Below are 13,407 nucleotides of genomic sequence, written 5' to 3'. Positions count from 1 at the left end.
AATCAGTTCTTTGAAGCCAGTGCTGATTAGTGCAATTTTTAGCAGCATTGCAGAACATGAAATTTCATTATTGAGTCATGCTAAACATTATCTTGGCTTTTGCTATAAAAATAGAAAAGGAAAAAAAGAAGACAGAGAAGGCTGCTTTTATGCATATGACATGCAGCCCTGGGGAAGATGCAAATCTGGGGTGAAAACTAATTGCTTTTTACTTTGTTGCATAGCCTGAACTATGTGGAGCAGAGCTGACCAAAAGAAAAGCTGTGCTTTATGTTAACCAGTAGTGATTACTCCAGAAAGCTGCCATAAAAGCAATACCATTAAAGGGACACTTAAAAAAATGATCCTTCAGACCTTACAGAAAAGACCTTATTGCATTATAAATGTGTTTTGATGGGTCTTTTTTAATAAGTAGATAGAGGGGAAAAAGAATGATATAATGTAGCTAGTGGAATGGAAAAGCAATTATATTTCATCCGAAAGATAAAATTCACTGTACTTTCCACCTCAGAAGATTGCTAAATATGGTTATATTACTATAAGCAATTAAATGTGATAATAATAAAAAAGGTAGTTTTTCTTTAAACCCTGTGTGCTTGTCTTCAGAAAGAGAAAAGAATTGTAGCATCTAAATTGTGGGCATACACACTGTGCATTAAATCAGTTTCCTGTGAGCCTGTCTGCTCAAGGACAGTTTAAAGGACAAGACTGAACATGGCAGTCACCAGTGATTTTCCTCCTACAACAGGGAGGCAGGCATCTACATCTAAAAGCTTTTTTGGCCATTTAGGTTAATTGTCTTAACAAAATATTTCCAATATGCACATGGTAGCTTTGAGTTCAAATAACTTAGTGTTCCATATCTTGAGTAATACCATCTTTATGAAATGTTATCTGAACTCAACCAAAATGACCTTAAAAATACAAATGCTGTGTAGATCTGTAAAATGAATACAAGACAAAACAGTAATGTTGGAACTGAGAAGTAATTGTGTGTGGTGTCTGCAAAAATGTTTAGTATTTCATTATGGGCCTTGGAAAGGTAAATACACAAGTTTTATAACACTAACCTTATGATAATATGTATAAACCAAAATGAACGTGTTAGAGTTCCATCTTTTAAACATATGTAATTTTTGATAATATAAAAATAAATGAAATAGTTATGTTTGTCATGGTTTCACCCCAGCCAGCAGTCAAGCCCCACACAGCTGCTTGCTCACTCCCACACCACTGAGATGGGGGAGAAAACCAGAAGGGTAAAAGTGAGAGAACTCATGGATTGATGTAGAGGCAGTTTAATAGGGAAAGCAAAAGCCACCCACACAAGCAAAACAAACCCAGGAATTCATTCCCTGCTTCCCGTGGGCAGGCAGGTGTTCAGCCATCTCTGGGAGGGCAGGGCCCCATCACAGGTCACGGTGACTTGGGGAGACAAACACTGGCACTCCAGATGTCCTCCCCCTTTCCTCCTTCTTTCCCACTTTCCCCATATACTGGACACGATGTCAGGTGGTCTGGAATGTCCCTTTGGTCAGCTGGGGTCACCTGTCCCAGCTGTGTCCCCCAGGCACCCCCAGCCCCCTCTCTCTCCAGTGTGGCTGTACAAGGAGCTCAAAGGGCCTTGGCTCAGGGTAAGCCCTGCTCAGCAATAACAAACCATCTCTGCATTATCAACCCCGTGGGCAGCACAAACCCAAACACAGCCCCCTACCAGCCACTGGGCAGAAAGTTAACTCTACCCCAGCCAAAACCAGCACAACATTACAGCTTTCTATCATTTATAGGAAGGCAGTATTTCATGTTTTATGCTGACAGGTGTTCCTGAGTTCCAGATGGCATTTCAGAATTATGTAGGTTGTCTAATCATCAATAAGGGGCTTATATGGAGAAGCAAATAATACCATGATTATTTTCCTTATGAGTCAGCAGGTGTGTCATATGCACAATTTCTAGTGTGTGAAAAATCAAAATGGCTTCTGCTCTTATATATTTTAGAGAAAGATAGATGCTATAAAAAGATTCTTTTTGCTTATGTTGGTATGATTTATGCTGTGAGTATATTAAGAATGTAATTAAAAAGGGAGAGGATTTGACTGAGTGGCTTAAAAACTGTGAAAAAAAAAAAGTGGAACATTAATACTCTTCTTAGCTGGTTTTTGCATTGTATTTCAAAGGCAAACAATCATCCAGTTTATTAAAGACACTGAACAAATACTAGGACAAAAAATAAAACTAGCCAAGTAGGAAGAAAATTAGATAAAAAGAAGGATCAAAAAAAAAGTAGTTTTCTATTTAAAATGAAAATTTCTGTGTTATCCATTTTTACTTGTTCGCTCAACATATATTAGGTGCAGATATCATACTAGTGGATCAGTCCACCTACCAAGGGGAAAGACAGTAAGACATACTCTTTGCAAGTGTTGAATACTTCCCTGATGTCCTAATTTCCTGTTCCCTATGTATATTTATTGTTATCCTAATATTTAATTTACTGTAGTGATCAACACAGATGATCTTTAGTAAAAGTTTGCCTTGTATCCAAGTAGTTTTTTATGATGTATGCAACAGTGTCTTTTAAGAGAACATACTGATTTTCTCCTTGTAGTAAATACATATAATACCTATATAGATAACTTCAAATCAAATATGTTGCCTGGACTTCAGTCTTCCTTGTTGTCATCCAGAAGATGTGGAATATGTCCTGATTCCATCATCTAGAAACGTACTGAAGAGTATGTGTTTACGTTAGCACATACATATTTAAAGAAGTGTGTCATGTGTCTTTGTACAGATCCACCTTTGAAAGTAGTTAATTTCCTTTTTCTCTCCACCCAGTTATCTACAATGTGATTAAAGCATAGGCAGTGTCTAAGAGCTGTAACTAAAAGACACAAAAATACCTGACACAAAATGATGCTTCTCAGCTTTTCTAAAAGTGTATTTTTTCATCAGGTAAGTTGTTCTGAGATGTAGAAGGGCAGTGCACACTTCTAGGAAGTGGTGGGTTAAGGATCAACCCCTTTGCAACCTGTTATAGGTTGTAGTTAGGGCTGTATCATAGCTAATGAGGGTCACTTTGGGAAGCTTTCCAGGAGGTAATTTTTATATTTGAATATCCTGACGTTTATTGGAATATCCTGGCTGGTGAGCTTTATCAATACATGTGTGGAAAGGACATTTAAGGCATTTGGTTTTGCTTTCTAAGTCATGGGCCTTTTTATTCCTTCTAAGTAATTCACTTAAAATTCCTGGCAGCCACTGTAATCTCATGTTGTACTCTGATAAGCAGGTTGTTTGTCTAAGGGTTGAAAATCCATACTCCAGGACTCATGGTGACCTTCTCCCTTTGTGACTACTTACCAAAAAGTAATGTGTTTCTAGGTGGTTTATTTCCTTTTATTTTGTTCAAATACATATTTTCAGTCCTATGTGGTTGCAATTAAAGCATGCAGAAGATGACTCTACTGCCTGCTTCTCTGTACTTGCCAGTGTGTTTGAACCTGTAGTATGAAGAGACAAGTATAGTAACAACTGTATTTATAATACTTTCATTAAATAGGTTTTTTTTCTGTGAAATACGTGCACCTGCTGCTGCTGCATGGTGAAGGTCATTCCAGCATTCATTTGAAAAATCTAAGAGATGAAAAAAGTCATGGACTGAGTAGAGTTACTGGGCCCTAGTCTCTAAGGATCTTGTGGTTTCCATGTAAAAAGCTTTGGCTTTTTCTTGCTATTTTATCTCAGATACATTATTTCTTCTACTGTGTGTTTGCTAGTACTTTATTACTGTAGGGAAATAAATTTTAGATCAACTATTGTGTGATGGCTATGTAAAACTGTAAGATATTAACAAATATTATGAAAAGGAGAGTGAAATGTAAGAATGTTTATGACAAGCTTATTGCACTCTGATTATAGCTTCAGTGAAATATAATTCCACTGGCTTCTTCAACATTGCTCTTAAATTTGGATGGGAGAAAAACACCGAGTACATTTATTCTTATGTATCTTTATCGAAGTTGTGCAATGTAAAATTTTTGCAAGGTATTAATATGCATTGGTTTGGTGTAAAAAAAAGAAGGTTTATGCCTTAATGTTTTTTATCAGTTTGTTATTTCCTATCATTATCTATCTGGGTAAAATTTCTTTAATTGAATGACTTGGCAATTCTGTCGTGCCTTTCAGCTCTGAAATGCTGTGTGAAAATATATTTTGGCACAGAGCAGCCCAGTGAGGAAGGTAGATGAGTAAGTGTTATTATCCCTATTTTACAGATGGGGAAGCTGAGGCACAGAGATTAAGTGACTTTTCCAAGGCTACACAGCAAGTCAGTGGCAGATCCAGGATTAGCACTCGGGGACTTCCTGGATCCCTCTTCCGTGCTTTAAGCAGTAGACCACAGTGTTCACTGGACTCAGCAAGCAACTCATTGCAATAATGGACAGTTCCAAGGACTTGCACATGGTCAGTGTGTCCACACATTTGTTTGCAGACTGCTGCAGTTTGTCTGTTTCACTACTCCAGTCCTTGCAGATTTGTGCCCTATGTAAACTTTTGTACCTTCATAATCTTCAAATGGGGTAAAAGGAAGAAGTGGTAAAATTCTGACAGAATTGTGTCATGGCAATGAAGAGCATTTAGTTTTCATGCCTTATTCTGAACCTGCTGAAACTGATGGGCCAAATTGCAGTGGATTCATGGCTTTGAGGATGTTAGTGTGGAGTTTAGTTAGCATGAATTCTGTCTTCTGCATTACGGTTAGCCTTGCCTATACATTTGGTTTTAAACTCTCATTTATTTCACACTTAAAAATAATAAGTTCCTAGTTTTCCTGAAATTGTAATAAAAAGCAGAGCATTACTAATTGAAATGAGGTTTCCAGTCTCTATTCATCCACGGGAAAGTGGAGTGGGATCTGTTTTTACTTGTATTGCAGTAGTCCCCACCACCCAGTGAGTTTAAGCACTAAACTAAAAGTGAACCTTTGTCTCACCTCTCCCCTCCTCCAAGGGGGCAGGACAAGAATCACAGAAATGACTTGGAGAAGATGCAGTATAGCTCGTGTACTGGTGGCTTTCATGCTGCTCCCTGGGAAGTCAGCATGTTCAGTGCAAGGCCTGTTTAATTGGACTTTGCTCAGAGTTTGACAAGTGAATTGCTAGCAACACAGTACTCCCAATTAAGCTGTTTTTCCCTGTAATATTAATGGAATAAACCCACTTCTGAGAATGAGGCAGGGCTGAGACTTGCTGTGATATTACAGGAAGAGGAGGCAGAGAAATAAAAGGCTGCCAGAAGCTGTAAATTGAACACATGGGAAAGGAGAAGTCAAAGTGTATGAGCATATTTTGATAAATATTAATGAATTAATTTGTATTTAATTTACTTAGATAATCTGTAAAAGCTTTAAACTGTCCAGCAATTTAGTATATTCCCCACTGTAAATTTTTCCTAATACTGCTTCCTTTATGATGTGAATGTCGTGTTCTAAAATAGTATTATTTATGATATGGCTCTAGTACTTGGCCTTTGACATCCTGCCTAATCACTCACTCTGGGGCATGGCATTGTTATATCTCACTGCTTTAAAATAATGGATTCATTTTAGTAAAATGATCAATTGGTTTGTGCAAAGTTATATTTTCCTGCTACATCTTAATGGGTTATTAGCTAATTCTAAATTATTAAAAGACAAAACAGTTTCAATAGAAGCCCATTTTTTATTGTCATATCTTAGTTATGTATTATTATCTGTGGGAAAGCTCTAATAGAGACATTTTAACACTTGGCCTTTCTTTCTTTAACAGCCCAGATGCTTGGTGCTGACACATTCGTAGGATTTTTCTATGTAAGATAGCTACAGCATGACAGTTATTTTTAAAAAAGAAAGGAGCCTGAAACAAAAGCTCACATCCAGAATGCACCACACACAGATATAAGTGAATATTTTTGCCTGGAGAACATGATCTTTAAGGAGAGGTGTTCAAAGACTTTAATTTCTTATTACATTCTGTTGTGTTCTATACATAGATGTATATTTATCATGTAACACTGGTATTTAAATCTCCTTGCTTCACACTGCCATTAAGATACCAATTTTACATATTGAAATCAAGTAGTTCTAGTTGTAATACCACTTACTAAAACCCCTCTACTAATAACAAGTAAATATATTAATCGATACTTTTGTATAATTCATCATTTTTCATAATAATTTAATGGAAATCACCCATGTTGTGAAATATAGACTGCATTTAGCAGCTGGATTTTTTTCACAAGGGATGTCAAACTCATAATGAACCAAGTACTCATTTTAGCATAGCATCTAGTGTCTTGTTGCTGAACTCTCAAAAGATTTTTCTGTTCAGGGAAATGAGTTGGTTTTCTTTTGTTCATGTCAGAAATGACCAAATCACTAATTTCTGTACCTTACCTCGCCTGAGTACAATACACTAATTGATCCCGTGCTACATTTACAGTGCAGTAGAGAGTACAGTTAAAATGCATGAGGGTAAAATTAAACATGAAATATATGTTCCTGAGGAAGAATAGCTTTATTTTTTCTGCCTATTAGTGTGTGCTGCCTGCCTTTATACTAAATTCGGCTTGGTGTTTGTAAAGAAAAGCAAAGGCTTTGCAATTCACCAGTAAGTGAAGCCAGTTGTTTTCATGGTGCTAGTTTTATTTCTTACCATATTGTCACTGAGTATTGTATAGTTTGCCAAAGTATAAGGTGTCTTAGTAATAATAATTAGGGAATTCAGCATGTAGCTCAAGATCCTGGTCTAAAGACAAAAACACATGTGCAACCCCTTTCTTAAGGTATATGAGAATAAAGCTGCCTTGATCAGACATTTCTTCTCTTGTCCCTTTCACTGTTGTATTGGTTCAGGTTTTTCTTGGTTTCTGGTAACCAGTGTTTACTCATCATCTTGCAGGTTTTACCAGAAGTTTTGCATGTCAAAGTTAGCTGTAATCATACCTCAGTAAAAACTGATGCATAAGAAATAGATTTAATAAATAAATTCTTAAACCCCTTTTTGTTCTTGAGTAGGTAAAGTTAATAATTAATATTAAAAACATCTTTGTTTTATATAGTACTGTACAATCTTGCCAATAGTTTTCAAATGAAAAGTAGCTTATCTGTACTTTTTTTCTGTTTTGTAGAGAAATGATGAAGAGGCTATTGTGGATAGAGGTGGAACTCGCTCCATTCTCAAGACACATTTTGAAAAGGAAGATCTAGAAGGTGAGGGATGATTTTTCTGTGCTTTATGTTGTCACTTTCTTCTGAAATGTAATTCCAATAGGTGAATTATTGATTTGAGCAGGGATGCAAAGAGACAGGAGAGTAGAATGTAGTAATTTATTTTATAAAAAAATACTGTTTTCTCATAACAGTGTTCAGAAACAGATGATGGTGGAAGGAGTTTACTAGTTATTAGTGATCTAAGGTCAAGTCCTGTGAATATGCACGTGTGACTTTAGAGAAGTCTTTTAAGCTTTCAAATATGCAAATGCAAGCAGGAGTGCTGATTTAGTACCTATAAAGGCTTCTACATTTGCATTACAATCCTCATATAGTTGCCTAACCACATCTTCAGCTGAACAAAAGGCTTCTGGAGTGTCAGAGACTGGATACATATTTGCTGATATCCACTGCAGAAACCACCTAACTTGAACATGAAGAAGAAAGTGAGAAATTTTGAGAACTAATTAGATATTGGTCTAATGAGTCAGTTAAATTTCTGCTTGTTTAGTGTATCCCAAACTTTGGTTACTACTGTACTTAAACTCTTGTATTGAGTTGTGTGAGCCCCAAGTCATAGTCATGATGAAAATGAGTTTTTGTTGCGCATATGATGTCCCTTTCCTGAGACTAGAACTGGCTGATTTTGTGAGCTTCTTGTAGTGCAACATGGAGGTTCCTGTCTTTGTCACACAGATCCACATGAGCTAGCCTGAAAGACATACTAAGATCAACATGCTATATCTGAAAAGTTCCCTGCTTCAGGTCTAAAGCAAAGTATCTCCATCTGTGCAGGAACTTGAGCTTTCTAAATGCCTGCCATTGATTACTCCATAATATTTTTTTCTTTTTTGTCTCTGTCTGTATGAATGCTTTGTTCTCTGATCTATGTTGGCCATAGTGATGAAATTGAAATTGGTATTGAAATACCAATGTTATGCAGCAACTCTCTGTTATTGCTTCCTTCAGCAGTGCCTCCCTCAAAAAGCAGATGTAGCTGCATTTGAGAGAGGCCTGGCTGTGTCTGTGTGAGGTTGTCTTTCCCAGAAGGATGTTAGCTGTTGTGCAGTGGGACATGCATGATGTAGATAGCTCTGTGCTCAGTCTGGGAGAAGTCTGGGTGTGTGCAAGGATAGATCTCAGGTAAGATGTTCCAGGGTGGCATTTAGAGTTTTTATGTCTCCAGGGGTAAGAGTACCAGTGGGTCACACTGGCAGTGACAGTTTTGGGCTTAGGCACAAAACCTCCTATTTTGAATTTCATCTGTGGTTTTCAGTCTCTTGATCACATCCTTGATTAAAGAGGAACCACGGTATCTGGTGTCCTTAGAGAAACACCCAATAAAAGAGTGGGAGCTCCCTGTCTCCCTTTCTCCGTGGTACTGACTCAAGGAGCTTTTGTGGGGTGAGTCTGCCCACAAAAATGTCCTTTACTGAGTCATTTTATTGCTGATGGTAAGGTGGCATTTTGAAAATGGACAGCTTTCTGGGGAATGACATCTTTAAGCTCAGTCACATGAGTAGACTCAAGCATAAAGGTTGTCAGAATTACTGTGATGTTCCACATGTGACTACATGGAACATAATTTAAGAACTGTATTTAATTATTTTTTCCCTACCATCCTGTATGTGTAGGGTTGCTCCTGTGAAATATCAGTGAAAATACTATTTCAAAGATCTGCTCTTAGGATGTTATCAATAGAAAATGGAACATGGCAATGACACTCCCACAATCTTTCCATCAATTTAAATTGAATTAAATTTAGAATATTGAAAAATTCTGCAGTGAGCAAATAAATCTGCTTTTATTAAAAATAAAATCTTGTTGTTTCATAATGTTCTAAGAAAATGATTTTTCAGTGTAGAATCAATCCTTCATAATGCAGTTAGCTTTCTCAGAAAAAAATTCATGCCCACTCTAAGTTCAGATCAGTTTGTCTTTAAATACAAAATAATCACTACCTTCAAAAATACTAAGTGACATAATAAATTTTGAAGAAATTGCAGATTTTAATATCCATTTGCTGTTAAAAGCATGTCCATTTATTTTGCAGTACATATAGGCACTTCTCCCCCTGGAAACAGTGAATGTGACTCACAAATGTCTGTCTCATTCACTGTACATTGTGTTGGGTTCTGGTGAAAAATGTACCTTTTTCCTAATGACATAACAACTATGAAATATGAAATTAAATAATCAGGTGCTAATTGCATACCTTAGAAAAATATTATTATCAGACTATTAATATATATTATGTAATCAGCTTTTTGACAGACATTTAATTGGGTTTATATTTTAAAAATGTAAATAGCTAGTTGCTGGGTATTCTAGGGAAGACTAGCTTTGCCAGGGTGTAAGTTTTAATGGCACCATGTCAGCAACATTTCAAAAATTGCAATTCGTATGAAGAACTACAGGTTTAAATCTGATCATCAGTAGTCAAATTCTTCTTATTAAATCTTATAATTGTAAGTATTTAGTCTTTTTTTTTTTTAATTTTACACTGTCAACATTTGAACTTCAGAAATACTGATTTAAATGTGTACTAAAATTTCCATCTGAAATTTCAAAGCCTAGCAAATATTTGGACTTGCGTATTTTAGGCAGTCCTTGTGCAAGTATACTGCAAGTACATTTTTTGTTGAAAGCATGAAGATGTGGTGATTAATCCTGCCTCGAAGAACAGACACAAGAATAGATTTTTGCCTCATTCTCTCTAAATCAGTGTTTTCTTTCCCTGAGCAGTATAGTAAAAGTTTGGGAACATAGGACAGGAACTGCAGTACTTATGGGAACAGAAGAGATGTGGTGCTGATCTTAGTGCCAGTGATGATACTTGCAGTAAGTACTTCAAATTGTACCTTTTTATTTAAGTTTTGTAGTGCTTCAGAGGTGAATTGTTTGCAGAGCTTTGGAATTCAGATTTTCAGCATGAATTATTTTTCCATGTAATTAATTTTTTTGTGAGCTGTAAGGTCAGGATCAGTCACTAATATTGAATATGTCATTTGTCTGACTGTTGCATTAATGGAGGGACTGAGAAAGCATTTCTAAAAGCAAAAAAGAAGATTATCTTCCCTGGTTTTAATCACCTGTTTTGCATGTTATCTTTCAATGTGTCACCAGACAAAAATCCTGCTGAAATAAATAAACTGTCATTTTTATCAGTGGTGGAATTCCTAGATGGGAATTGGCCACTGATTCTGGATGCTCAAGTAATTGCAAAAGGACAGGTTGTAGATGTACCTGTACTGAGGGCAGCTGGACGAGTTTTCATGGACAGATGTGCACATCAGCAGTTACCCTCAGCTTATTCCATGGGGTTGTCCCTGGCTAGCTGACACAGGAACAGAAACCTGTTCTTACCTGTTCTTAATGACCATGCATTGCTTCAATACATGGTCAGTAAGAACAGTATTCTGATCAAATGGATATACCTACTGTTAATTCATAGGTCCAAACCACTTGGATTGCTCTGTGCTGGAGATCTCAGATGCTCTCAGGTCACATGCTGAGTCTTTTGGACTATGTAGATATGCAAGGGGGTCATCATTAAATACACTCTGGCCAAGGTCTTTTCCTTATGCCCACTGTGTTAGCTGAGAGGGAGTGTGACTGTTCCATGGCTGACCTTGCCAGAGGTGGTCAGCTGCAGATCGAGGATTTTTGTGAGAGTATTTCAGAACTGCTGTAGTTATTTTCTGTGGTCTGGATTGAAAAGCAGGTTCAACAGGGAGATAGATAGAGATCAGATTGTTAGGTGAAGATCCAAGCATGAATCAGGGATGAATTCTGGCTCTGTGGGAAAAAAATACCAAATGATCCTTGATTCAGAGAAGTCAAGATTTTGGTTAAGCTTTTCATAGTTCATTCATTTAATCTGACTAAGTGGCATGGGGAAATTTGCCTCAGGGGAAATCAAGTTTGCTGTGTTTCATATCTCTGAGGACACCGTATCCAGTAAATGCATCGCAGTACATCAGAATATGCCTCCTGACACTTTTGACAAAATTCAGATTGCGTGGATTGCTTACTGAAAGTCACAAAAACCTTCAAGCTTAACTAGAGTATAAATATACTAGCACAACACAGATTGATGCAGAAGCTGAGGCTTTAAAATTAATAACCCAAAAGTTATTTTAAAATTTTGTAGGCATATTTTGTAATTAACAACCTGCATGAAGGATAATTCTGGTAGTAGATATCCTGCTAAGCAAAAGAGGTGAAATTCCAGAGTATTTAATTGTTTTTTTTGAAAATAGTAATTTTAGTTATTTTTTCTTTTTAGGTTTGTTCTAGCTTCTGACATAATTTAAAAATTATTTTAATGAAATTTTGATTATATACTGTTAGGGTTAATATATGAAAAACGTCATTGAGATTAGATGCTAATCTCCATGTAGTATTACTTAGTAGAAATGTAGAGTGGCTGTGGTTTTTTAAGTAGCCTTTTATTCTCAGAGACTGGATGTTTTTTTTAGAAATAACATCATAGTACACCTATCTGCTACTGACATTATTTACCTCAAAATTAATAGGACCTAGCGGCTCATAGGACTGAAAGAATATAAATTTTATTAACCTGGCCTTGATTCACCTGTGCCTCAATGCAGACACAAGACACTGGCTCTGCTTGGTTAGACAGGAGCGTCAACCAAGATTTCCCTTCCCTTTGGCTCCCAGGATGCTACAGCCTACTGCAAATAATTTGTTACCATGTCAGTACAGATCCCCTGCTCCAAGCTTCTTTGCCTGTGCTTCCCTTGGGTACCCTGCTCATCTCATCTCATCTCATGCTGACATCCACTCTGACCTCACTCATGCTCCTTGCAGCAATGTTTGCTGCACTTACATGGGAACAATAAAAGCTGTGGAAGCAGAGTTGGAGAATGATTTGGTTTAGTCTGTTCCTGAAAGGTGGCTCTTGCATTTTGTTGCCTACCAGGTATTACATACATACATACCGTCTGTGCTTCCTAAGGCAAATGTTCCTGTAGTGCCTCTGATCTTGTTTTCTTTTTTCATTTGATCCTTTAGCATGGGTCTCTTGTACCTTCTCAGCAGTTTCTGTGTTTGTGGGAAGGTGGTTCACCTGGAAGATTCATGAATAACTCTGAAGAATGTGTTCACAAAATCTCTCTGAAATTATGAATAATGAAACAATGGAAACAAACAAGGGCCACAGTGTTGGTGGAACACCACAGTCTTTAGCTGATGATAAGGTTTGGTTTGTGACTTTGGTTTGAATTTCCTCTGAGCTTCACAGACAGGAAAATTTTCAGTATTTATAAGGACTAATATTTTCAAATACTTCACTTTGTGAAATCCCAGATGAAACTGACATAGACCAATTTGCTGTTATTGGTGAAAGATGCTAAATTGCATCATCAGAAGACAGAAACATTCGTTTTTTTAACATAGTTGTACTGAGGTAGTGTTTTTTTTTTTTTTTTTTTTTTTTTTTTTTGTTTGTTTGTTTGTTTGTTTTTTTCCTTGTTGCTAATTTAGAAATATAGGTCAAATTCTTCCCTCCAATAACCACAGCTTCACTCTCCATCAATGGAAAGAGTTGTGTATCTGAGCAGCTCTATGTCTGCTGGCTTTTTTTCTTTTGTGTGGCAAGGTCCTGATTCTGTGATAGAACCAGACATGCAACATCTCTGGATTCCTCTGGAGTAATGTAGGAAATTTGGAACATAAGTGCTAGTCAAAAAGACCTTTTAGCCCACTTACAAGCTGGAAAAATCTTTTGTTAAAAGGCAAGATTTTTTGGGGAGGGCAGTGAAGGATTGAGGCTCTTTAAAAGGTCTGTAACTTAAATAACGTCAGTGAGATGCACTAATCCTCCATATTCAATGTGTCTTTAATGTTATCTTGGGTAAGGGATATTATTGTTTTTTATTCTTTTCTATATGATTTTTGTTGTCGTCTACTCTAGAATATAAATTACATACATAATCTAAAAAATTTTTTGAAGGTTTTCTTGTCACTTCCTCCAAATTATGGCACAGCAAAAAGGTGAAAAATGGGCTTTTGGGCAAACCATAACCACAGACAGCAGTGTAAACTGTTGATTTAGGAAGGATTGCTTTTGTCCTTTCTGCTTTTTCTCCAGCTCTGGCTCCCTGCTGCACTACAATAATGAATCATGAGTC

At 36.7% G+C, this 13,407-nt stretch overlaps 1 protein-coding gene across 3 annotated transcripts in view; it reads left to right on the top strand.

The window, feature by feature from the left end:
* SLC4A10 (solute carrier family 4 member 10) overlaps positions 1–13,407 on the top strand; it is a 162,266-nt gene that overhangs the window by 61,176 nt on the left and 87,683 nt on the right. For 2 of the 3 annotated variants that reach the window (XM_066322887.1, XM_066322889.1), the window contains exon 2: positions 7,171–7,252. In XM_066322887.1, the coding sequence (XP_066178984.1) occupies positions 7,171–7,252 (82 nt within the window). Of the gene's footprint in view, positions 1–4,277; positions 4,468–7,170; positions 7,253–13,407 lie in introns of all 3 variants that reach the window. The other variant, XM_066322888.1, reaches the window with a different exon arrangement.

Source organism: Sylvia atricapilla, chromosome 7, assembly GCF_009819655.1.
Source record: "Sylvia atricapilla isolate bSylAtr1 chromosome 7, bSylAtr1.pri, whole genome shotgun sequence".
In the NCBI taxonomy this organism is placed as follows: Eukaryota; Metazoa; Chordata; class Aves; order Passeriformes; family Sylviidae; genus Sylvia; species Sylvia atricapilla.
The sequence above is the reverse complement of the archived record's forward strand: the minus strand, read 5'-3'. Positions and strand labels throughout refer to the sequence as shown.